This window comes from Sminthopsis crassicaudata, chromosome 5 (assembly GCF_048593235.1).
Source record: "Sminthopsis crassicaudata isolate SCR6 chromosome 5, ASM4859323v1, whole genome shotgun sequence".
Lineage (NCBI taxonomy): Eukaryota > Metazoa > Chordata > Mammalia > Dasyuromorphia > Dasyuridae > Sminthopsis > Sminthopsis crassicaudata.
Window position 1 is genome coordinate 45,368,684 of NC_133621.1, and position 26,080 is coordinate 45,394,763.

The following is a 26,080-nucleotide window of genomic DNA, read 5'->3' on the forward strand; positions in this document are numbered from 1 at the left end:
TTATTCACTTCAGACAGTAGCAGTTAAATGGAATTTGATGAAAGATGAACATAATTGATACTTATTGGAACACACTGTGACAGTTGCTTCATTGTAAAGACTGGCTTTAAAAAACTAGGTCATGGGTTGGGACTGAAGCGTTTGTGTTGCAACAATGTGTTAGATTGTTAAATGTGAAGGTCAAAAAGGACTGGGAAGCCAAATAGAGAAGGGACGCCTTGGCGTGGACTAGATGGCTGGACGGCAGGGCTTAGGTTTGTACACTTTGGTCTGTGACCCATCCACAGAGGCAACAAGTGACACCTGGAGCTGACAGAGCTGGCAGCTGGAGGGATGCTGTGGCTGGACCCCAGATTGATGTTCCTCCCTGCAGTCTCGGGGATGCTGGATGGGGGCTCCCTCAGGTATGAGCAAGACAGCAAGCCCAACTTCAAGGGGAAAGCCAAGTGCACTGGGGATGGCTGCAGGGACCACACCTGCCCTCCCTTTCAGGATGACTGGGAGAAAGGGTGGAGGTGGGAAAAGAGGGAAGGTCAGCGCCTAGCATAGAGGCTGAAGCAATGGTCTGAGGTTCAGGGAGCACCCAGAGAGCGAGATGACCTTGAGCACATCATTCATTTCTGAGTCTATTTCCTCATCTGTAAAATGGGTCTTCTATCTTCTCTAATTCTGTGAAGCTCAGGTCTGCTAGATATGTGTGTACACATATACATATAGACCCCTCAAGCTTAAAGGCTGTATGTGACAGTAAATAGCCTTTTGTTTTGTTGTTAGGTTTTGTTTGTTTGGGAGAGGTAATTGGGGCTAAAGGACTTGCCAGGAGTCAGGAAACTAGTTAAGTGTCAAGTGTCTTGAGATGGGATTTGAACTCAGGTCCTCCTGACTCCATGTGTGACATTTACCTGCCCCCAATTAAGGTTATTTTTATTAGAGCACTGGGACTGAAGTCAGGAAGATCTGAATTCACATTTGGTATCATACTCAGTAGCTGTGCAATCTGGGGCAAATCATTTATTCTCTGTTTGCTTCAATTTCCTTGTTTGTAAAATGGGGTGAATAATAACCAGCTCCACAGGGTTGTTTTGAGAATCAAATGAGATAATATTTGTAAAACACAGGGATTGCCTGAATTTCCTTTACTTCTTTTCTTCCTAGTGTCATAGTCTGGGTGGGATTTCTCTGACATAGAAAATTCCCATGTGGAAAACTCCCCCCTCTCCCCATCTCTCCATTAGACGTGCAATGTGTAGTCGAACATCTTAAATAATAGTAATGTTATTGTAAAATTTGAGAAAATTTGGAAGCCTTGACTAAAAGCCTGCAATATTTTTTTTTTACCTAAGAAGGAAAGGACTTAGCATTCATTAGGTTGGGAACACACATGTTCTGTGTTATATAACTGGTTTTGCTCTTAGAAGAATTACATTGAGAGTATCAAAGTGAAAATGTTGAGTCAATTGACTTTACAGTTGAACATTTTTAAAATGTTGTAACCAATGCAGCTACAAGTTAATGAAAATAGTTTCTTTTACTCAGAGAGAGACCAACAGTTAATCCACAAGCATTTATCAAGCACCTACTGTGGTCCAGGCACAGAGTTGCCAAAACAACCAAACCTTGTGATACCTTGTGATAAGTCTTTGCTTTGAGAGACCTCTCAGTCTATTGTCGGAGACCACAGGGAAACAGCCACGTACAAATATACCACTGACCAGCTAAATTGGAGCTAATCAAGGGACAGAAGGCTCTAGCATCAAGGAAAATCTGGACAAGGTTAGAACTAATGTGCTGAACTCATTCGATACTTTTTTTTTAAGCTAGCAACAAGCTATAACTAATGGAGATTTGCAATTTCATCTACCATCCTTTTTTCTGTTTTTCTTTGTATAATATGTATCTTCACGTATGTTCATATATGTTGGTGTTTGTCAAGTTCAATTTTTTTAAAAATAAATTTATGCCAGTTTCTGAGAGGTTGGCAAAAACTCGAGAACAGATAAATCAGGCAATTTTCTGTGTAGTAAAAAGTCTTTGTTATCTTTTCAGAAGTAATTGTCCTTTACTGTACAAATGAGACACAGAAAGAACCAGTGCCCTCTCAGGAAGGGAGCAGAGGAAGAAAAGGAAGGAAATTCTCTGGACAAGTCAATTGCCACCTTTGTCAAATGGAACATGATCTACGTTATCTCTTTTTCTGAGTTATTGTAACATGTATTTTTGTATCTCCCAAAGTCATTTTAATCAATGGCTAGAAGTTCAAGCTTTGCCCAATTTTAGATAAGTGTGATCCATTCTTGGCATTTTAAAAAATATTTTTCTTTATATTTTGGGGGTTAACTATCACTTAATTGCATTAACTATTCTTATTGCATTCTATTGTCTACTAATCCCAGAAAAATCATTCCTTATAATAAAGAATTAAAAAAGAAGAAGAAAAAAAGATTCAGCAAAACTATCATATGGTAAAAATCATTATTACATATCCATGGACCTCCACTACTGCAAAGAAGCAGTAGTGAAGTGTCTTCTTGTAACTTTTCTTTGAGTTTAAGCTTGGTCATTATAACTTCAAGTGCTCTTTATATTGCTTCATTGTTGTTGTTCTTTCCAATTTCATTGTGTAAACTGAGGCAGAAAGGTGATATAATCTCTCAGAATTGACCATAATATGGAATCAAAATGTATATATTTAGTTTTTGCTGAATGTGTCACATAGTGTGGTTTTAATTTTAAGTGGATGGGATTTGTATGTCTGCTTTCTCTAAGGCAAAAAACACATCTTTCTTCATGTGTGCTTTTTAGTTAATTTTCCCCCTATTACTTAATGGCTCTGGATTAAAAAAAAAAAAAAAAAAAAAAAAGTGGCCCAGTTGATGGAGATTGGATCGGGAATCAGGAAGGCCTATGTTTAAATACTACCTCTTGATACCTAGCTGTGTGATACCTTCTTGTGCCTTAGTTTTCCCATTTGTTAAATGGGGATAATAATAATAGCACCTAGCTTCCAGGGTGGTTGTGAGGATAAAGAGATCATATTTGAAAAGTACTCTGAAAACTTTGAAAGCACCATATAAATGCAAGCCAAAGGTGTGTGGAGCAGTCGGCTGCTTTTCACCAGCATCGCAGAAAGATGTCATTCTGACTTATTCATTCCACCTGTCATCACAGGCCACCTGAGCTCATCAAGAGCAGAGGGACTCCTAGCACGAGGCATCGTGCTGGGCACACAGTAGACACTGAATAAGAATTTGCTGAATGGAATTGACTGTTAGAACATCTGGTCCATGTTATTCATTTTGTAGAGGAAGAAACTGGCCCAGACAGATGAAATGGCCCAGCTACATGGCCAATTGGTATCACAGCCAGGCTTTCTGGGAAACGATGGGGACAAGATTAAGTGATGCTCAATGGGGTTCATTGGGGAGCATCTCCTGGCTCCAAATCCACAGTACTGCCCTTCTCTTGGCTTAGCAAAAGTGTTACAGAGGGAATTTTTAGTCTGAGAAAGGTAGAGGCATTCCCTCCAGCTTGGAGATTTTGTCAAGTATCTGAAACCTGTCCAGGCTTGGGGGGACCTGGGAGGCCTTGCTGCACACTCTCAGCCCTTTGAGAATCAGGGATGTTACTAAATCCCAGGAAAGACAGAAGAAGATTCTGGTCTAAAAAGGGGAAGGAAATGTCCATTATTTTTCTGTGCAGATGTAATTATATTTTTCCTCCTTGTAACATAAGCCTTTTATTTAGCTCCAGAACAGTCTCATTTCTGGGAGCTTTAGCAAGGTGGGGTTGTGGAGTCCTGTTGGGTTTTCTCTGTGGGAACCCAGGACTATCGTACCCAAATAAGCTCCAGCATGACCATTGTCTGATGTAACTCCCTAGAGCTTTGTGGCACAGCAGGATGGAATCATGGAATCCTAGCGATGGAAAGAACTTTAGCCACTACTTAATCTTATTTCTTCTTTTCCCAGATGAGGAAACTGTGACCCAGAAGCCCAAGTAGAGGTGAGAAAGGATGGTCTGGCTGTGGCTAGACAAGTACAATGAAAACCATCTGTGAGCCAGTGTACCCGAGGTTCCACAGGGGCCAACTGTATGACATGACAGCCCCAACTTCAAGAAAGGCTCCAGAGTGAGCACACTGCTGGACTCTCCCCTGGCCGGATCACATCTGCAGTCTGTCCAGTTCTAGGAGCCTCATTTCAGGAAGTATATTGGCAAGCTAGAATTATGACCAGGATGGTAGGGGGCTGGAGGCCATGCTACAGAATGAAGGAAGGTTATGTTTAGTCCAGCAAAGTGAAGATTTGTGGGAGGTACGTGACATTAGTCTTCAAATATTTAAAGAGCTGCCCATAAGAAGAGAGATTAGATTTGTTCTGCTTGGCCCCAGAAAGCAGATCCTAGGAGGCAGAGAGGTTGAAATTAGACTTGATGCGAGGAAAATCTTCCCCAGACATCAGAGGATCAAAGGAGAACAGGCTGCTTTACCATCAACCCCCCCTTTCTGACACTTTGAGCAAATCTACTTTGGTTTTTATAGTAATGCAGTTGGGAAGTTATTGAAACAAAAACAAGAGATGTGTTCATTGCTGGCTATTCACTTGTCAAGATGTCAGAGAGGGAGACTCTTGGACTGGATGACTTAATGGTCCCTGAGAGTCTAGATTTTTATAATATTTGTTGCCTTACAGCCAGGAGGTTTATTGTGAGGATCAAATGTGTTATTGTGGGTGTGAGTGATTTGGTAAATCTCTTTCTGAAAGACTGTTGGGAACTATCCCTGCAACTCTCTGCCCCACCTTCACCTCCACAACTCCTACCACTGCCATTACTACCACAACTACTACGATGATCACTATTACTACTATTACTACCACCATCCCTCCTTTTCCTACTACAACAACAATAATAGCTAGTATCTGTATATTTGGGGCAGCTGGTGTGGCAAGTAAAACCCCAACTCAAGTGAGTAAGACTTAAATTCAAATCCAACCATACATTCTTCATAATGAACCTGGGCAAGTTACTTAACCTGTTTGCCTCGGTTTCCTCATCTGTGAAATGGGGCATAATCATAGTCCCAACTTCCCAGGATTATTTTGAGGATCAAATGGGATAATTTGAAAGCACTTTAACAGTGCCTGGAATATAGTTAGTATGTTAGTTATTGTTGTTGTTATTATTATTATAAAAATTTTCAATATGACAAAATTGAGTGATTATATATATATATATATGATATATACATTACATAATAATTATAGTGCAATATATTTTATTATATATGCAACATATAACAATATCATATGGTTACATAACAATATACTGCTATTATGTATTACAAAATGCTTTACATCTGTAATCTCATTTAATCTTCACAACAATCCTGAGAGGTAAAGGCTATTATTGTGCTCATTTTACAGATGAGCAAACTGAAGTAGAGTTTAAATGACTTTTCCAGGGTCACCCAGCTAGCAAGTGTTTGAGACTGAGTTTGAACTCAGCTTTTCCCATCTCTGACTTTAGCACTGAATCACTTAGTTTATCAGGGCTGCTATAACTCATATAAGAGTCAGTCTCTAATAAAGGTAGAGAGCTATCTGATTTGAAGAAAAGATCATTCTTCTCCTAACTTTCTTTAATGTTGTTAGCCCAACAAAAACTTGAAGACTTAAGACTATCCCTAATGAAAATCAAGGTTTTTTTTTGAGGTATGTGAGAGAAGGAAGCCTCTTTGCAAGGATCTACTTGAGGATTTTATACTGAAACTGAAGGAAAAAATTACAAATATATTTTGGTTTTTAAAAAAATTTTATTTATTAAAAAATAAGAAAAAAAAAACCAGAAAGGAATACAAAACAAAACAAAACACTATCATGAGCTCAGCAGAACATTAAAGAGAATTCAAAATATGTAACAATAAATTACCAGTTCAAGAAAAGATATATAATAATAGAAGAAATTATATTCATGAATGTCCATTTTTTCTTTACTTCCTTGTAAGTTGTTCTTTTATTCTCTGTTATGCACCTTTTTCATCTTATTCTTTTTTCCCCCTTTCATCCTTCCCCCACTTCCCCTAAGCAGACTATAGTTAAATAAGGGCAGATATATAGATATCTATCTAGATATCTAGATATTACACACATATACATACACATACACACACACACACACACCTATCTTTTCTATCCCTGCTAATTCTTTGTTTTAATTCTATTCTTTAACTTGCTTTGTAGCCTCCTTCCACTCGTGGATCCTTGTCTTCTTTCTACACCCTTTGCTTCCCTGTCTAACCATCCCTCTCCTTATTTCTTTATAGATTTTGTTAAGTTTCTTGAAATTGATCTTTGATGGAGGCTCTTATATGTTAAATTTTCTATTGAGTTTGGGTTTGATAGAAAGTTCTGAAAATCTGCAAGTTTGTTGATTGTCCATTTTTTTCTCATTCAATATTGTGGATAATTTTGCTGGATGTGATATTTTTGGCCACAAGCCTAATTCTTTTGATTGCCTATAGATGATTCCAGGACTTGCAGTATTTTATTGTAGCTATTGATAAGTTCTATATAATTCTAATTATAGTTCCAGTGTATTTGAATTGGAGCTTTTTTTTTTTAATTTCTTGCAAAATCTTCTCTTTGATCTGGGAGTTTTGAACTTTGGCACTAATATTCCTATATTTTTCCACAAAAGATCTCTTTGAGGTGGTAATCAGTGAATTTGTTCTGTTTTCTACCTTTCCCTCATGTTTTATCACTCCAGGACAATTTTCTTGGATTGTTTCTTGCATTATTGTATCAATGTTCTTTTTTTGGTTATAGCTTTCAGGAAATCTATTTATTCTTGTATTTTCTTTTCTTGATCTATTCTCCAGATCTGTTGTTTGTCTTATAAAATGTTTCACATTCTGTTCTTTTTCCATTCTTTATAATCTGTTTTATAATTTCTTCATCTCTCATAGCTTTACTGGCTTCCAAAAAATTATTTTCATCTTTGAGACTCTATATCTTTTCTAGTTGGTTAACTTTTTTCATTGATCATCTTGTTTTTCTTGGATAGTTCCCCACCCCATCCCCAATGTCTCTTATTTGATTTTTAAATTCTTTTTTGAGTTCTTTTAAAAATATTTTCTCTGAGCAGGGAGCCATTTAACATCATTTTTGGGGTAGAAGCAGCTTTTTTTTCTTCAGTGTCCTTTTCTGATGATGAGCCCCAATCTTCCCTATTCCCATAGCAAATTTCTCTCCTTTAACAATTCATTTTTTAAATAAGAAGTATTCATATAAATACCTCTAAATTGTGGGATAGGGGATGGTGCCTCTGGTTTCAATTCAGCTCTGCCCTTTGACCAGGAACCCCAAACCAAGAGCTCCTCCTTCCAGCAAGTGCCCACAGCCAGTAGCATCCCTGTTCCACTGCTTCTGCACTCCTTGTGTGCTGGTTCCTTCGAATCACCCAGGGCCAGTGTCTCTGCAGCACAGTTGGGCCTGATGATCCTAATCAGAAGAGGTTCCCTCAGATTTCCCAGACTCAGACCCCCAACACCCCATGCTGTCTGGAATTTCTATATAAGTTTCTATGATGAGGCTCTAACCAAATCCCTCAAATCCCAAGGGTCCCACTGGGTATTTCTGTAGAGCTAGCCCAGTAGTATAACACTGCTGGATCAAAGAATATGCACAGTTTGATAACTCTTTGAGCATAGTTCCAAATCACTCTCCAGAATGGCTGGATGTATTCACAATTCCACCAACAATGTATCAGTGTCCCATATCCCCTCTAACATTCACATTATCTTTCCCTATCATCCTAGCCAATCTGACAGGTGTGTAGTGGTATCTCAGAGTTGTCTTAATTTCAATTCTCTGATTAATAGTGACTTGGAGCATCTTTTCACATGGCTAGAAATAATTTCAATTTCTTCATCTGAAAATTGTCTGTTCATATCCTTTGACCATTTATCAATTGGAGAATGGCTTGATTTCTTGTAAATTAGATTCAATTCTCTATATATTTTGGAAGTGAAGCCTTTATCAGAGCCTTTGACTGTAAAAATGTTTTCCCAGCTTATTGCTTCCCTTCTAATCTTGTCTGCATTAGTTTTATTTGTACAAAAGCTTTTCAATTTGATATAATCAAAATTTTCTATTTTGTGATCAATAATGATCTCTAGTTCTTCTTTGGTCACAAATTCCTTCCTCTTCCACAGGTTTGAGAGGTCAACTATCCTATGTTCTTCTAATTTATTTTTAATCTCATTCTTTATGACTAGATCATGAACCCATTTTGACCTTATCTTGTGTGTACGGTGTTAAGTGTGGGTCAATGCCTAGTTTCTGCCATATTAATTTCCAATTTTCCCAGCAGTTTTTGTCAAACAGTGAATTCTTATCCCAAAAGCTGGGATCTTTGGGTTTGTCAAACACTAGATTATTAAAGTTATTGACTGTTTTGTCCTTTGAACCTAACCTATTCCACTGATCAACTAGTCTATTTCTTAGCCAATACCAAATGGTTTTGGTAACCGCTGCTTTATAATATAATTTTAGATCTGGTACATCTAGGCCACCTTCATTTGATTTTTGTTCCATTGATTCCCTTGAAATTCTTGACTTTTTTGTTTTTCCATATGAACAAAGGAATAATTTTAGACATGAATCCCTGCGTCCTTTCCATTTCTGGAACCATCATCAAATCAACTCTGTGATGACCCTCTAGAAAGGGTGTGTCGTTCTAATCCCTATTCTAACTCTCCTATGGAGTTCCATTCACCATCTCTATAATTTTTCAAATCAAAAAATGGACATTTTAGTCACTTGCTTGGTATAATTCCAGATCCATCCTTGAGACTTATACCACTATTGTGTAGTCTTACCAAAGTGATTATTTGCTTAACTTTTGCTGATGACATTTTTTTTAAAATTTTAAACAACAGAGGAGTGGGTTGAGTTTACATGTCTGAACAGTCGGTTGTTCTAGAAGTAACTCAGTTTTCTCTTGCAGTGAGGATTTTGGAATGTGTGGTATCCAACTTGGCAATCTGTACATCAGAAATGAGGAAGTTTCCCAAGCAGTTAACCAACTGGCAATTTTCTAGAATATTCTTCAACAATTCTTCAGTAACAAAAGTGAGAAAGAAAACCCTAGATTTTACTATTGACATGAGAAGTAGCCTTTTAAAAATCCCTTTCTTCCTTTCTAACAGATTGGCTGTACAGTGTATTTTTTTTTCCCTTAACCAACAAGGAGAGAACATTCTTTTGGATGGACTTGCAAAGCTTGGATTTCCTGTTCTTCACAGTTCTGCAGACTTATTCATCTCTACAGACTTCAGGGAAGCATGTGGAATTTTTTCCATCAACCAGGAGAGCGCCTGGCACACAGCAGGTACTTAATTAATGCTTGTTGACTGGTTGATTGATTGGATTGGAGGGTAATGTTGGGGAAAGAAGAGTAGGGAAGAGCACAGAAAAACTCAAGTGTGATATTGTGGATTAGTTTTAAAACTAAAATGAAAGTCTGATGATACGCTAAGACTTTTTTAAACTCAAGATTAGTCTCTTGTTATTTTGATTATACTTTTTTTAATGCAAAATGTATTCCATTCCTACACCGAAGGAAAAAAGCAAGAAAAATAAAGTGAAAAACACTGTGCTTCCTTCCATCTGCACTCAGAAGTTCATCAGTTCTCTCTCTGGAGGTAGACAGTATTTTTCATCATGGCGCTTACATTCTACCAGGGGAAGACAAGTCACATAGAGAAGAGCCAGTATGCTTTAGAAATAGTGGCCAAGAAATAATATGGAGATTAAGCTAACAGCCTGGAGACAGCAGGACTTCTGGTGGAAGGCAGTGTGGTCCCAGTTTCTCCTTCCCTCCTTCCTCAGCTGAGTTGTTCCTTGCCTCTTACTTTGCTGAGAAAATTGATTGAAGCCATTTGAGCCTTCTCTCACTCTCATCAAATCCCCTTGTTATCACCCTCCTTATCCAGTATGTGGCAAAGAGATGACCCTTCCCTTTGCCAAGGCCAGTCCCTCCACATGAAGTTGCTTTCCACCCTTTTCAGTCTCCTCCAGCAGTGAATCCTCGAACCATCCCCATTTACTCTGATCATCAGCAGCTTGTCTGTGCCTTCAAACACACTCATTTCCCATGCTTAAAAGTCTTCACTAGTCCTTACCATCCCCCTAGCTATTGTCCTTTTTCAGCCAGACTCCTTGAGAACAGGCTACACTCTTAGCCTTCTCTTCCTCTGCAGACTGGCTGGAGGCCAGCCACTCCATTAGTGACCAGCCATCTCTTAACTGCCCAATCTAGTGGTCTCCTCTTGGTCCTCGTCCTTTTTACTTCTCTGCTAAACTGACAGTGTCTACCCCCTCCTCCTGGATGCCCTCCTCTCTGGGTTTTGTGACCCATTCATTCTACCTGTATTTGACACCTTCTCAGTTTCCTTTGCAGCTTTATCACCCAGATGACAGCAGGTATGAGTGTTCCCAACATTCTGTTCCGTGTCCTGCTCTCTTAGAGCTCATCAGCAATCTGGAGTTCAGTTATTACTTCTAAGCAGGTGACTGACATTCAGGGGTGATAGCATCTATCTCCTGGGATTGTTTGCTGTAAAATAACATGTTCAGTACTTGGTAAGCCTCCAAAGAGCTGTATGATTATGGAGCCGCTTGGAACTCAATGCGTCCAAACTAAAGTCACCTTTCCCCACGCCTGCCCCTCTTGCAAAGATCCCCAGGGTCTATAACTTCAGCATTTTTCTGGACTCCTCCCTCTCCCTCAACCTATGTGAGGTGCCAGATCTTGCTATCATCTCTACAGTTTTTCTTGAACCCAACCCTCCTCTCCACCTTCATCACCTAGATCATCTCAACAGCTTCCTAACTGGTCTAAGTCTCTTAAATATTATATAATACACACTCCAGTACGGTTCTGACCCCCGGAGCTTTCTGCACCCTCTAAAATACAAGTTCCTCTGCGTTGGCTTAGTAGGCTCTGTGCCAGCTGGCCCCAGCCTCTTTCCAGGCTTACCAGACATCATTCTCCCTCTCTCAGCCTGCAGTCCAGCCACACCAGCATCTCTGCTCCTTACCACAACACTGTGCAGTGGTGACCTCTCATGTCTGGGATGCTCCCTTCTCCTTCTTCTTTAATATTGAAAGATCAACCCCCAAATTCTGCCTTTCAAGACCCTCATTTTCTCCCCCTGCATTCTCGGGTTACCTTGTGTTACTACATGCTTTCCTCAAGCCCAGATCAGTTCATGAGAGCCCAGGGCATAATGCCTCTTTGTCCCTGCCCCTCCCAGCATTTCAGCTTTTTTTTTTTTTTTTTTTTAGGATGGGCTGTTTCCCACCACTCCTTGAGGAGAGACTGCTACTTGTATTTCTTTTTTTCTTTTAATTTTTTTTATTTACCAGATATATGCATGGGTAATTTTTTTTCAGCATTGACAATTGCCAAACCTTTTGTTCCAACTTTTCCCCTTCTTCCCCCCACCCACTCCCCCAGGTGGCAGGTAGACTAATACATGTTAAATATGTCAAAGTATATGTTAAATACAATATATGTATACATATCCATACAGTTATTTTGTGAACAAGAAGATTGGACTTTGAAATAATATACAATTAACCTGTGAAAAAAATAAAAAATGCAGGTGGACAAAAACATAGGGAGTGGAAATGCTATGCTGTGGTTCACACTCATTTCCCAGAGTTCTTTTGCTGGAAGTAGCTGGTTTTATTCATTATTGAACAAATGAAACTGATTTGGTTCATCTCATTGTTGAAGATGTCCATGTCCATCAGAATTGATCATCAAATAGCATTGTTGTTGAAGTATACAATGATCTCCTGGTCCTGCTCATTTCACTCAGCATCAGTTCATGTAAATCTCTCCAGGCCTTTCTGAAATCATCCTGCTGGTCATTTCTTACAGAGCAATAATATTCCATAACATTCATATACCACAATTTATTCAGCTATTCTCCAATTGATGGGCATCCCCTCAGTTTCTAGTTTCTGGCCACTACAAAGAGGGCTGATACAAACATTCTTGCACATACAGGTCCCTTTCCCCGCTTTAGTATTTCTTTGGGATATAAGTCCAGTAGTAACACTGCTGGATCAAAGGATATGCACAGTTTGATAACTTTTTGAGCATAGTTCCAAATCGCTCTCCAGAATGGCTGGATGTATTCACAATTCCACCAACAATGTATCAGTGTCCCACATCCCCTCTAACATTCACATTATTTTTCCCTGTCATCCTAGCCAATCTGACAAGTGTGTAGTGGTATCTCAAGAGTTGTCTTAATTTTCAATTCTCGGATTAATAGTGACTTGGAGCATCTTTTCACATGGCTAGAAATAATTTCAATTTCTTCATCTGAAAATTGTCTGTTCATATCCTTTGACCATTTATCAATTGGAGAATGGCTTGATTTCTTGTGAATTAGATTCAATTCTCTATATATTTTGGAAATGAGGCCTTTATCAGAACCTTCCACTGTAAAAATGTTTTCCCAGTATATTGCTGCCCTCCTAATCTTGTCTGCATTAGTTTTACTTGTACAAAAGCTTTTCAATTTGATATAATCAAAATTTTCTATTTTGTGATCAATAATGACCTCTAGTTCTTCTTTGGTCACAAATTCCTTCCTTCTCCCCAGGTCTGAGAGGTCAACTATCCTATGTTCTTCTAATTTATTTTTAATCTCATTCTTTATGACTAGATCATGAACCCATTTTGACCTTATCTTGGTGTACAATGTTAAATGTGGGTCAATGCCTAGTTTCTGCCATACTAGTTTCCAATTTTCCTAGCAGTTTTTGTCAGTGAATTCTTATCCCAAAAGCTGGGGTCTTTGGGTTTGTCAAACATTAGATTATTAAGGTCATTGACTATTTTGTCTTTTGAACCTAATCTATTCCACTGATCAGCTGCTATATTTCTTAGCCAATAATCAAATGGTTTTAGTGATATATAGTTTTAGATCTGGTACATCTAGGCCACCTTCATTTGCATTTTTTTTCATTAATTCAATTGAAATTCTTGACCTTTTGTTCTTCCAGATGAATTGTTACTTTTTCTAGGTCAGTAAAATAGTTTGGGAGTGTGATTGGTATAGCACTAAATAAGTAGATTAGTTTAGGTAGTATTGTCATTTTTATTATATTTGCTTGACCTATCCAAGAGCACTTCATATTTTTCCAATTCATTAGATGACTTAATTTGTGTGGAAAGTTTTTGTAGTTTTGCTCATATAGTTCCTGACTTGGCAGATGGATTCCCTAGTATTTTATACTATCAGCAGTTATTTTAAATGGAATTTCTCTTTGTAACTCTGTTAGATTTTGTAAGTGATATATATATAAGAATGCTGATGACTTATATGGGTTTATTTTGTATCCTACAACTTTGCTAAAGTTGTGGTTTATTTCTAATAGCTTTTTTGCTATTTGTATTTCTATTCTCAATACTTAGTTCAGTGCCTGGCACCTAGGAGGTACTTAATCACTACTTTATCTAGTTACCTTGGTATGTATTTGGCATTATGCAATATTTATTTGTATAAGCACTTTTTTCCCTCCCAATATCTCCTTTTATATTGGGATTGTTCTATTCTCTGTACCTGTAACTCCATCTGGTACCCAGCACATAGTAAGGATTTAATACTTTTGTTGTCTGACTGAAATGGACAGGAAGTAGAATGGGGGCTTGGTTCCCAGTGAGATAAGTAAGGTGAGCTGTGGAGCTGGAGTACCCAGAGAATGGCTCAGGTCATCTGGTAGATACGAAGAGTATGAAAACCACAGTTGGAGGGCATTTGGCAGAGTTTGGAAGTGAAGGAGAATACCCCTGTGTTGTACCGCCTATGAGGATTCAAGTCAGGAAAGGCTTAAAAGGAGAGGAATAGGGAACTGCTATTTTGCTCATTTATCAATTTCTGTATTAAAATGTAAATGAAATAAATACAAAGTAGTTTTGAAAAATATATTTTAATCTAAAGGTAGTAAGCATTAGTATATCTGTTATTTACATGATATTTACAATGATTCATGACTATTCATGTGGAAGACATAAATAGAGTGTAAAATACAATGAATTTTAAGAGTCAAGTCCAATCATTCTACCAGATACAAGCCAAAGTGTGTACAGGAAAGGAAAGAAAGACAGGTTAAAATTTGTATATTTTAAAACCAGAGGGATGAAATGTCGCTCCCAGCATCTTCTGCTCAATTAGTGGGCAGCTTCCATCAGAGCTAAGGGAAAGGCCCTTGCTATAGGCAGGCACATGCAAGCCTCCCCTCTGCCAGCTTTATGTCCTGGAGCTGAGCTCTCTTAGCTCTGCTCCCACTAACACACCCATGAGAAATGTTTCTAAGATTCTTTAAGGGATAATGATTTGGTCATATGGTATGCTGATAGCAGTTAGTGTGATCTGGTAATGAGTAGCAGCTTTCAACAACTGAGGAGGTAGGGAATGTGATCACTTTTTAAAAATGTATCTCAGTGGGAGAAACTATCAATAACAACTAGCCAACCTTACCACTCCTGTGGCACTTTAAGGAATATCCAGGGTTGCCTGGAAGCTCAAACTATGTTGGAAAGCTTTTATAAAAATATCTGGCCTACCCAGACTACTCATTCAAAGCCCTTCTACTGTGATTCTACCTACCATATTGATTTTAGGTCATATTTACAATTCAAAATACATACTCAATGTATGTATTACTGTATGTATTAAGGGATTTCCTATTTAATCTGTGTAGATATCTTTGTATTCATTTCATAGAGCATGGCACAATGTTACTATTTTAAATATAACAATGTTTATAGTTTTGTATTTACTTTTACAACATATTGATCAAACTAAGACTATGCCTGTGGTCCAAGATCTGAGCATCAAGTAAGTAATACTTTTGGATGGGAAGCTAGCATTACAATGATGGCAGGAATATATCCTAGGAAAAGCAGAGATTACCTCCATCAGGAGCCTCCTCCACTGCAGAAGATCCTAGCTCAGCAAAGACAACTATCCTATCCTACTCTATTCTACATGGGTATCTCTTTAAAATAATTCTTTAAAAAGACTGATTAAAAACGAGTGAAGAAAAAGCTAACTATATCCAATAATATACTATTTGCCTATCTGATAATAATGAAAAGTTTTTAAAAACTATTTGCCTATCTGGTAATAATGAAAGATTTTTTAAAAAGTTAATTTCCTTAGCTAGTCAACAATTTCAGTAAGTATACTGATATCTTGTAATGCCGTGCCTAGAGGACATAGGAAAATTCAATGTTAAAAAGCCATCCTACACTACAAGTTGTTGGCAACTGTTTCCTTAATGGTTATTGCCGGAGTAGGCCCAACATGAGTCCATATGTACCCTTTCTCTGGTCTAGTGGGGACAGTGGGGAATGGTGAGGATCGAGATTTAAAATATTCTGAAGGTGCATGACAAACAAATTCCAAATATTCCATCTTCCTTGGAAGATCTTCTTCTGGTCCTATAAGCACCAAGGAAAATTAGTTACAAAAAGATGATTATGAGATCATTCTAAAAAATCAAAGTTCCCAGTTCCTAGCTTTACTGCTACTGCTAAGGAAAAAAGCCAAGCATCCCTTCAAAAAGGTATATGAGGGAGACAGTCTGTGCTATGGAAGAGCACATTCCCTAGTTCTACATATAATGAAAAAGAAAAGGACTAAATCCCTCTCACACAAGAAGAGACAGCAGTTAGTTGAATGAATCAGGGCATCTAAAAGGTGGCATACTTGGGGCTTTTCCATATATTGTCCTAAAATTTTTCTCTATTATAAAGTACTTTGGAAAACATAAAGGTGCAGCTTATGTTAGGGGGAGAAAGCTCGTGGACATATGCATTTTAAACACTGTAGCTACTGTGCAACTTAAACTATGCAATCCTTAACTCATCAATGGATCACACTTTTGTCATCTATGCACAGCAGGGACACAACTGTCAGCAACAACGCCTTCCCACCATCACTACCTGAACCAAGTGGGGAGGAAGTTTGGTGACCGACTGCCATTTGGCAGACTCACCTATGATGTAAGAGGCCGGGTCAAACTGGTCTTTTGGGCTGGCCGTCGTGGGAAGGAGCCACGTGAGTGCTGCGCTCTTCTCACAGTACTGGTCCTGGATAAAGCCCCTGATCTGAGCATAATACGTTTTTCCATCTTGTTCATCAACTACAGAAACAACATCTCCAATCTGATAATACACTCCCTGGAAAGATAAAATGGAGAATCCCATGAAGCAGCTCAATAAAGGAAGAGCTGTGGCCGTCTGCAAATGTGTAAAGGGCTTGTTGGGAGAGGCAAGCAAAGGCCCCCATGCAGACTTCAGGACTAATATTTCTGGGTGGTGGCTCTGGGAAGGGGGCGCGGGGCAGTTGCTGATACAAGCCCTAGTCATGTACAAGATGGACTCAGACCAGTTCTGAGGCTTCTCTCTGCTCAGAGATTATGCAGACCTATAAGGCTGTGAAGGTCCCATGCACTGTCCCCAAACAAGGAGGACTCCAATGGCCAAGATGACACTGTCTTGCACTGCAGACTGTCTTTTTATTTTCAAAGCATTTTCGTGCATTTTACTTAGTGTCACAACTGCACGGTGCAGTATCCTAATCCCTGTTTGGGCAGCTGAAGCAGGAAGCCACTGTTCTAGGGTCAAGTACTAGTGCAGTAGATAGAGCTGCAATTCAAATCCAACTCACTAATTAGCTATGTGTGTGATCCTGAGCAAGTCAGTTAGCCTGTCTGCCTCAATTTTCTCAATTCAAAACTGGAGGTAATAAAAATACCTATTTCACAAGATTATTGTGAAGATTAAATGAGATAATATTCGTAAAGGGCCTTACACATAGCAGCCTGTATATAAGCACTGGTGATTGCTATTATCATCCCAGGCTCACAAAATTTCTTTTTGAATTATTCTGAAATGGTGATTTATCTCCTGTGAAAACATGTTCTTCTCACAAATCTAGTGAAACAGAAAACACTTTAGCCAGAAGTTTGATTGGTATCTGTTTACCTTCAATTTGTATTATTCTATCAATCAAATATTATCAACCAGTTTAAAACTAGAGCAACATTATAAAGTCATATTTTAGTGGCTGCTCAACACACAAAATTAAATTAGTTCTTGGCAGTAGCAAAGAGTCAGTGAACTGAGTTTTTAGTGCTCCAGAAAGGAAATCTTACTATTTTACTATCAGTTAATTAACATATATTTTCATATCAGGACATAAAATCCATTTTTTGGGGAACAACTTTTCAGAAAGGTAGAGGTGTAGAAGTGTATGTAAATGAGATATACCACTGAAATGGAGATGGGAGCACCCCAGTCCATTGTATGGTAGATTTCTTTTACTCTGACATTAAGCAAGGCAATAAGAGCATTGCCTGACAAGGTACAAGAGTACCAGGCTCAGGTCCTGGCTCTGCTACTGACTGGGCAATGCTTCTTTATCTTCAGAAATAAAGCAGCTTATTATAATGAGCATGAGAACACTTTCTTACTAATACAGCTTATGACTGGGAAAAGCTAGGCTCGAGGCCCTGAAACCTCCCTTCTGTCACTCACTGTCTCTGTTTTTGCAGATGATATAGCATCCTAACATCTGCAGGAATGCCCTGTGCATCTCTGGACTTTCATTTGCTCTTTCTCTTGCCTACATGTCCTTATCTTTTCATATTACACATGTTCCACACTTTCATTTTTTTAAATGTCTCCAAGAGTTAGCAGATATGTTCCCATGTTTAAATCTTCTCAGAAAACATCTCTCCAGCTCCCCCTAGACAATGGGTTTGGGGAAGGGCCCCTAAACTCAATCACCTTTTTAGTGAAGGGAATATTATATCATGAAGATATTGCATAAAAGAAAAAAAAATATTCCAGTTTCAAACAGCTTACTATGCAGATCTTGATAATATATCAGTCTTAATAATAGCACATTTAAGATTGAAGCCTTCATATAGAAAGAATTCATGTTTACCTTGTGAAATATTGATTCTGCAGTAATGATGGTAGAAACTGCTTCAGGAGCTTTGATGGGCTAAAAAAAAATAATAATAATAATCACTGTGTTTCTTAAGAGAGGGGCTGTGTACATTTTTTACATCACAGAAACCTAGCATAAGAGTTGCAAAGGTAGAGTTTTAGTAGAGCTGTAAGGTAGAGAAGGAACTTCTCTTCCCAACAAATGCAGATCTTTAACTGTTCTGTGTCCCAAAACTAGTCTGGGCTATTAAGAAGGAAAGTGTCCTGCCCAAGTCACACAGCCAAGATGGGTCAGAGATGGCATCTGAACTCACAACCTCCTGACTCCAAAATCTTACATCAATCTCCTAATCCAGGAAGAGACAACGATGGCCAACTTCCCTTTCTGCTATAACAATTCTGAATACTGATAGGAGAAGGAAATGGAAGGCAAGAAATGATAAAGGAACCCATATGCATATTTAAAGTGCAACAGTTTAGATTAAGGATTTTTATTGCTTTTGCTTTAACAGTGTCAGGTAAGGAATGAACCCCTACAGAAAGGAATGTTTTTAAATGCATAAAATACAAAGAATTACAAAGAAGACTAATTTCACTGAAATAGTTATCAAAATATTAAAGAAGTTCATGGACTTCTTTAAGAGTGAGGTATTATTATCTGCATTTTACAGATGAGGAAACTGGAGCAAGTAGAGCTTAAGAGACTTGCCCACACAGATACTAAGTATCTAACCCACATTTGAACTTGGGTCTTATGAGTCTAGGCCCACTATGCACTACGTACTGGGATGCCTCCCAGCTGGTCTATGGGGCTTTACCTGGGTATTATTCTTTTTGTTGCTGAGACAAGTTGTTAATAAGTAAATTGTTTTTATTATTTTTTTAAGGAAAAAGACATTATTTATTAATACTCCAAGTAAAAGGTGACATAAAAAGACAAAAGCCAAGTAAAACAGTTTTCCATATGATCTACATCAGGGGTTCTCAAACTACTGGCCCGCCGGGTTATGGCCAATGGGCTGAGGGGCGCAGACAGAGCGTGAGCTTTTGTTTTTACTACAGTCCGGCCCTCCCACAGTCTGGGGGACAGTGAACTGGCCCCCTATTTAAAAGGTTTGAGGACCACTGATACATCTTGCAACTCCTTGACACAACAAAGCAAAATTCAGTCAACTGTCAAGACAAAGATGGAGTTTAATCAACTTTAACTCAGAGAAACAAGACAGATTTTTCATAACTTGATTCACAAGCCACCATCCAGTCTGACTTCCACTGAAAGGGAAGAAGAGTCTGTAGTTACTTTTGTTTCTGACTACTAACATATTACAGAAAATTTCATTGATTTAGACTTCAAAAATCTGGAACAAGTCTCAACTTCCACTTTGTTGGGGGCATGGGGCTGCTACGAAGACTGCCTCATTTTGTCTGTGATAGTGACAGAAGCAGCAGCACCAGACAAGAGTGGTCACCTAAACTCTTTCAGCCTCTTGTTTGCTCTTCTGTAAAATGGGGATAATGACAGCAATTCCCTCCCAGGATGGTTGTGAGGATGAGATAGGATATTTGGGAAGTGTTTAGCACAGTGCTTGGCATAATATGTAAAATATTTTTATTATTATTATATATGTATATAATATTATCAAATATTTATGTGAATATGTGTTATCTATAGGTACCTTTACACACACCAAGACATACATATACATACATGAGTTATATATGAACAACACAACAAATATGTGTATTTTGTACATACGTATATTTACATGCATGTACACCGTGTCTGTATATACACGAGAACTATGGACACACGCAATACAACAAATACATGTGTACACCATACATGCAATGTACACATTATAGACACGCACAGACATACAATACATTAGCTATGTGGATACGCTTATATTTGCCAGCATATACACATGTAATGTACATGTTAGAAACAGACATGAACATATGTTTATGCTTGTATATGCATGTAGACCACACATGCAATAGACACACAAAAGATATACACATATAGCAGGTACATGGATATGCTTATATTTGCCTGTATACCCATGCAGTATGTTTCATACAAAAGGTATACACATTTAACAGATACACGGACATGCTTACACATACATGTATATCACAAAAACAAGACACACTGCGAAGAGAATGATGTTCATACTGACCAATAAGATGTAATGAATGCTGATTAGTATTCTAATTTAGTAGTGTGCTCATTAGCATATTCATTACATACCTATCCATCAGTCTCTTCACAACCTGTACACACACAGCCTCCGGCATCAGAACCACACACATGCCGGGCACTCAGAACCGCCAGCGGACAGATCCACAATACACACACGTGTGGGCACATCGCCCCTCCCCCCGCCGCCCGCCCCCTCCCCTCCCCCCCAGCATGGCGGCCTCACTCACGTTCTTCAGCTTGAAGATGTGCCGGCGGCCCTTGCCCTTAGTGGACACCTTCTTCTCGGCCGCCGGGGCCGACTTGTACTTGGTGTTTCGGAGGCGCGCCGAGCGCCGGTGGATCTCCTGCTTGCTCTGCCGCGGACACATCAAGGAGCCGGCGCGAGCGGCCGCCGTTAGCGGGCGGGGGCCCGGCGCCAGGACGCGCCTCGGACCGGTCGCTCCGCCCCAGGCCCCGCCCCCAGGCCCACGTCCCGCCCCAGGCCCCGCCCCGCCTCTCACCTGCTTGCCGCCCCCGCTGCCCCCGCCGCCGCCGCCGTTACTCTGCTGTAAGGCCGCCGCCGAGGAGCCGGCGAAGCCCGAGCCCGGCCCGCAGTGCCCGCCGCCGGGCGCGCCCCCGCCGCCCGCCGTGCCCGCCCCCGCGCCGGGCGCGCCCCCGCCGCCCGCCGTGCCCGCGGCCCCACCCGCCGCGCCCGCGCCCGCGTTCCCGGAGGCCCCGCCGCGGCCCGTGCAGTGGTTGCAGAGTATCTCGCCCTGCGCGCCCTTCTTCCACATGGACGACGACGTGGTCCGGCACACGCTGCACGTGGGCTTCAGGCCCAGCGGCATGGCGGCCGGCGGCACGGGCGGCCCCCGGGGCCTCAGCGACACGGGAATCGCGACCGTGGGGCCGACGCGCCCGCCGCCGCCGCCGCCGCTGTCCCCTCCACCGCCGCCCCGCGCGGCCGGCCGAGAGGAAGCGGGAAGAAGCCGAGGTTCCCGGGCGGGCCGGCGTTCCGGGGCGGCGGCGGCGGCGGGCGGGGGCCCCCTGCCGGCCGGAAGACTCACTCGGCCGCTGCGCCTCTTCCCTGCCAGGCCCGACCTCTTTCCTCTAGGAGACCGAGTGCTGCGAGAAGAGAGGAGCCGGCAGGTGCCAGGCGGGCCTGACGCGGGACGGGGCATCCCCCTGGGCTCCTGCTCCTCCTCCACGGAGGGAGCCCTGCGGCAGCATCCCTTTCCGTAGGGGGCCCTTGCACGGAGCCGCGCCTCGTTGCGGGCTTCACGTTACTGCCCCGGGACGCGCTCAGGTTCCGCAAAAGGTTCTTCCAGTGTGAGCGAGTTATTGTTACTCTTTCCTAATCCGGTGACCTTTACCAAACTCGGTCCATCAAGGAGCGAATATTTACTAAGTATCAGGCTGGGTTCTGGGAACAGGAATACAATAAACGAAGCCATCCCTTTATTCACACGGAAGCCGGGACTGATACTCCACAAGAGATACTAAGTAACTAAATACTAGGTAGCTGGCAGGCAGGGCTCGAGAAGCTCGCGGGGAGCCTCAGGAAAGGCTTGGGGGGGTGTCTTGGAGATTGTTTTGAAGCTGAGTGAGGAGGGACAGCGATACAAAATGGCCAAACAGGGCGGGAGAGATGGGGGAGGGACAGACTTCTGTCTGCTTAGCAGGAGTGCAAAGAGAGGGGTTAGGACCCATGAGACCGGAGCTGTAGTGTGTATGAAAGGCCTTAACTTACATGTGATCCTGGAAGTCACTGGAATTTACTAATTGAGGGGTGTGTTGGGATAATCCAGGTGATAAAAACCTAAGTTAAGGTGATAGCTGTATGCATAGGGAAAATGAGGTGTATTCGGGCGAAAGTTCAGAATCATACTGAGGTTACAAACCAGGATAACTGGAAGAATGGTGTGACTTCTACAGAAATAAGGAAGCTTGCAAGAGAAGAGTATTTGGAGAAAGATGATCCGTTTGATTTTTAACATGTTGAGTCAAAGCAGCGGTCCTCAAACTTTTTAAACTGGGGCCAGTTCCCTGTCCCTCAGACTGTGGGAGGGCCGGACTACAGTAAAAACAAAAGCTCACACTCTGTCTCCGCCCCTCAGTCCATTTGCATAACCCTGTGGGCCACATAAACGTCCTCAGCAGCTGCATATGGCCTGCAGTCCTTAGTTTGAGAACTCCTGGAATGTGTCTCTGGGATGTCCAGTTTGAAACGGCCAATAAACAACTGATGATGTGAAACTGAAGAACAGGGGAGAGACTTGTACTAAATATGTAGGCCTATTATTGGCATAGAGATAATTGTTAAACATTCAGCTAATGAGTTGCCCTAGAGAGTGAATGGAGACAAATTGGAGAAGAGCCTTAGGGACACCTCATTTAAGACTGGATGATGAGGGTACAAAGAACTGAGAAGAAGCAGAAGAACCGGGAGACAATAGTGTCACAAAAACAGTTCTCAGCTTCTGTTTTCTGCATCCACAAAGAAGCGTTCAGCAATGACAAAGAGTTGTTGCTTTTTGTCCTTTGTTCTCTTTGTTGTCAATCATGACATCAGGGAGGTGATGCTATAATATGCAAATGAATTGTATTTAAGTGAGGGAGAGCTGGGCAAGGTCACCAATTTATGCCATTTTATCATTTCTCTCTTTCTCAAAGTCTTGTGGTGATGGGTAAGTAATGAAGCAGTAGGTGTGAATACACTGGGAATTGAAATTCACAACCCCGTGCACAGGTGGCCCAGGCCATAGCATTGTTTTCTCACAGGAAGCAGCAGTGGGATTCAGCAGCCTCTTGGTTGTCTGAGCAGCTTGTTAAGGATCACACTGCTCACCTCCATATGTGCTGAAGGAGCTAGAAAAGGTGCCCTAAAAATTGCTTACCCATCCCTGGCCTGGTTACGGAAGCTAGCAGGGATCCCACTCTGTGGTCAATACACTAAAAAATGTCAAGTTAGAGAAACAACCCCAAATGTTCATAGGGACTATTTGTATCCGACCTGTGTCCAAACACTCTGAGCTTGTATTGGTCTGATTAGCCATAGTCAGACACGCTGTAACAGGACTTTTTTTTTTTTTTTTTATGCTTTTTATTTTCAAAACATACACATGGATAATTTTTCAACATTGACCCTTGCATAGCCTTGTGTTTCAGATTTTCTCCTTTCTCCCATCCCTCCTTCCCTATGTGGCAAGCAATCCAATATATGTTATACATGTTAAAATATATGTTAAATCCAATTTATATAAACATTTATACAATTTTCTTTTATACAAGAAAAATCAGATCAAAAAGGGAAGAAAATGAGTAAGAAAACAAGTGAAAGACATCAAAAAAAGTGAGAATTTATGTTGTAATCCATATTCAGTTCCCACAGTGCTCTCTCTGGGTGTAGATGGCTCTCTTCATCACAAGATCATTAGAACTGGCATTAGTCATCTTATTGTTGGAAAGAATCATGTTCATCAGAATTGATGGTCATATAATAGTGATGTTGCCATGTATAATTATCTCCTGGTTCATTCATTCTCCTCGTCCCAGGGCTTTTCATTAGACACAAGTTTATACTTCCAAACAAATTTTGTCTGGGTGCATTTTACAACAGAACAACAACTAAATCACAAGAACCATGCTGGATGTCCAAGGTGACTATCTTGAATGTGTCTTAAGATTAAGACAAAGAAGATAGGAATGTTGTTTTAGATGACTTCTTGTCCTCTTGCCCTTAATTTTCCTTTTTTCTAGGTACCATTCAGTCATCTTCATCTCACTTTATGATTGCTGGATTCACCAGTTACTTCTGAATTTCATGGGATTGGCAAATGGGAGATAGGCAAGTGAAGTATATCAAAGATGAGAGAAAAGACTGAAAGATCAGGAGGTTTTAAATCTGGGATTCTTGTACTTGTTTTTGTTTTATTTTGAATTTTGATAACTATGGTATAATTGATTTTCTTTGTAACTACATGTATTTTATCTTTTGCATTTTAAAATATTGTTTTGGAGGAAGGGTCCAAATGGCCAAAGGGAGTTTGTGACATAAAAAGATTAAAAATCCTTGGTCTAGATCAAGATTGTAAACTCACTCAGGGCAGAGAATGCCTTTTACCTCCTTTTATGTCCCCAGTACTTAGCACAGGGTCTGGTACATAATAGACACTTATTAAATGTTAATTTATTGATCATTAAACCCATAGGTCCAATCCAAGGTTAGTTCATGAATTGTAAACTAGAACATAAATGACCTTTCTTTCCAAATACCTACTGTGCCAGGACTAATAAGTTGTCCTATAATTCTCCCTGAAAAGTCTTTCTGTTTGTGATTTCATCAAGAACAGGTCATTAAAGACTAACCTGACTTCTTTTTGACAGGGATGTGAGATTGATAGAGCAGAAGTTTACCTAGTTGTTAGCAAAACATTTGATAAAGATTTTCATGATTTTCTTATGGACAAAATGGAAAGATGTGGACTAGATGATAATACATAGATGGGAACTAGTTGAGTGGCGTAGACTAATAGTATTCTGAACTTGTTTGATGTCATCTTGGAAGGAAGTCTCCAGTAAGGTGCCCCTGGGGTTTTATGTTTGGCCCAAGGCTTCTTATCTAAAAACATATACTTAATATAAATATTAAACTTTCAAATGATAGAAAGGTCCAGAGGCTACCACACTAGAAGTCATAGTGAAGATTCAAAAAGATCTTGGCAGGTTACAACATTGAAACAACTTAAAACAATGAAATAGAGACAAGGGGCAACCAAATGGCAGGCCTGAAGTTAGGAAGACCTGAGTTCAAATGGGGTTGTACATACTGGCTATAGGACCTGGGCAAGTCACTTAACCCTGTTTGCCTCAGTCTCCTCATCTGTAAAATGATCTGGAAAACCCCAAATACAGTCAGACATGCCTTAAAAATAATCAAACATATTTGTATTTAAAACTATGCTCTATGTCCTACTTTTTTATTTAATGTTATTTAACTATGTTGATAAATAGTTGTTTTTGTAGGAAAGGCAAAGCAATCAGAAATCTGTCTCATATCAACTGTGGTAATAGTGTGGGAGGAAACCACTACCTTGAGTGGTTATACCTTATAGTATGTATACTATACAGTATATACATAGTATGCAAACTGTATACAGTATATGCATTGTATACACACAATATACAGTATACAAAACACAGTACACAAACTATATAGTATACATACTGTATACAGTATACACATAGCATTACACAGTATACAAACTATACAATATACACACAGTATACAAACTACAGCATGCACACAGCATATGAACTGTGTGAAATATACAAACTATATAGTATATGCATAGTATACAAACTACATATAGCATATACAGAGTATACAGTGTGTTTTGGTGGTTTTCCACAAGGCAAATGACTTAACCTTACAGTTTTAAGCCTCTTTCATATCCCTGGTGGCAAGAAGCTACTTTATTTTATCATAATGGCTTACTCAGTTATTGGAAGAAGAATTTAGGGAGTAAGGGGAGGAAGAGAAGAGAAAGGGATATTATCTTGTTCTTTTCCTCTGTGGGAGTTTTCCTTGTCTTTCCATGACAAAATCTAAAGATGTTTATATTCATGTAATATGTGTCTGTGCTGCTGAAAGCATGAACCTCACATCACACCAAGCCAGGCAGTGGTGTGGCCACTGGGCTGGAGCTTTGAAATAATTATGTTGGAATCAATTTTTATTAAATATCTACCAAGTGCCCTGTAGGCACTGTGATAAGAAGGAGACAATCCCTATTCTCTGGGAATTTGTATTCTTGCTTATCTTATAGCTATATAGGCAAGGTAAGGTAAGTT

The 26,080-nt window shown here is 40.1% G+C and overlaps 1 protein-coding gene and 1 long non-coding RNA gene across 2 annotated transcripts in view; one reads left to right on the forward strand and one right to left on the reverse strand.

The window, feature by feature from the left end:
- Positions 1-229: 229 nt before the first annotated feature.
- Positions 230-26,080, forward strand: part of LOC141545217 (uncharacterized) — a 29,131-nt gene continuing 3,280 nt past the window's right edge. The window contains exons 1-3 of the long non-coding RNA XR_012482925.1: positions 230-404; positions 3,969-4,002; positions 9,209-9,390. This is a non-coding gene — a long non-coding RNA (uncharacterized LOC141545217). The remainder of the gene's footprint in view (positions 405-3,968; positions 4,003-9,208; positions 9,391-26,080) is intronic.
- On the reverse strand, positions 13,997-21,225 carry GATAD1 (GATA zinc finger domain containing 1). The gene is made up of 5 exons (XM_074272242.1): positions 20,749-21,225; positions 20,476-20,601; positions 18,041-18,100; positions 16,086-16,269; positions 13,997-15,528 (listed from the first exon to the last, which is right to left on the reverse strand). The coding sequence occupies exons 1-5, from the start codon at positions 21,073-21,075 to the stop codon at positions 15,338-15,340; spliced, it is 888 nt and encodes a 295-aa protein (XP_074128343.1). The 5' UTR covers positions 21,076-21,225; the 3' UTR covers positions 13,997-15,337.

Bases quoted from the DNA above. Each gene is read 5' to 3' on its own strand.
- GATAD1 (XM_074272242.1), bottom strand. From the start codon at position 21,075: ATGCCGCTGGGCCTGAAGCCCACGTGCAGCGTGTGCCGGACCACGTCG. The intron at 18,101-20,475 runs GTGAGTGAGGCC...ATTTTTTTTTAG, and splicing joins ACATCTTCAAGCTGAAGAAC to CCCATCAAAGCTCCTGAAGC. The intron at 16,270-18,040 runs GTAAACATGAAT...TTATCTTTCCAG, and splicing joins CAGAATCAATATTTCACAAG to GGAGTGTATTATCAGATTGG.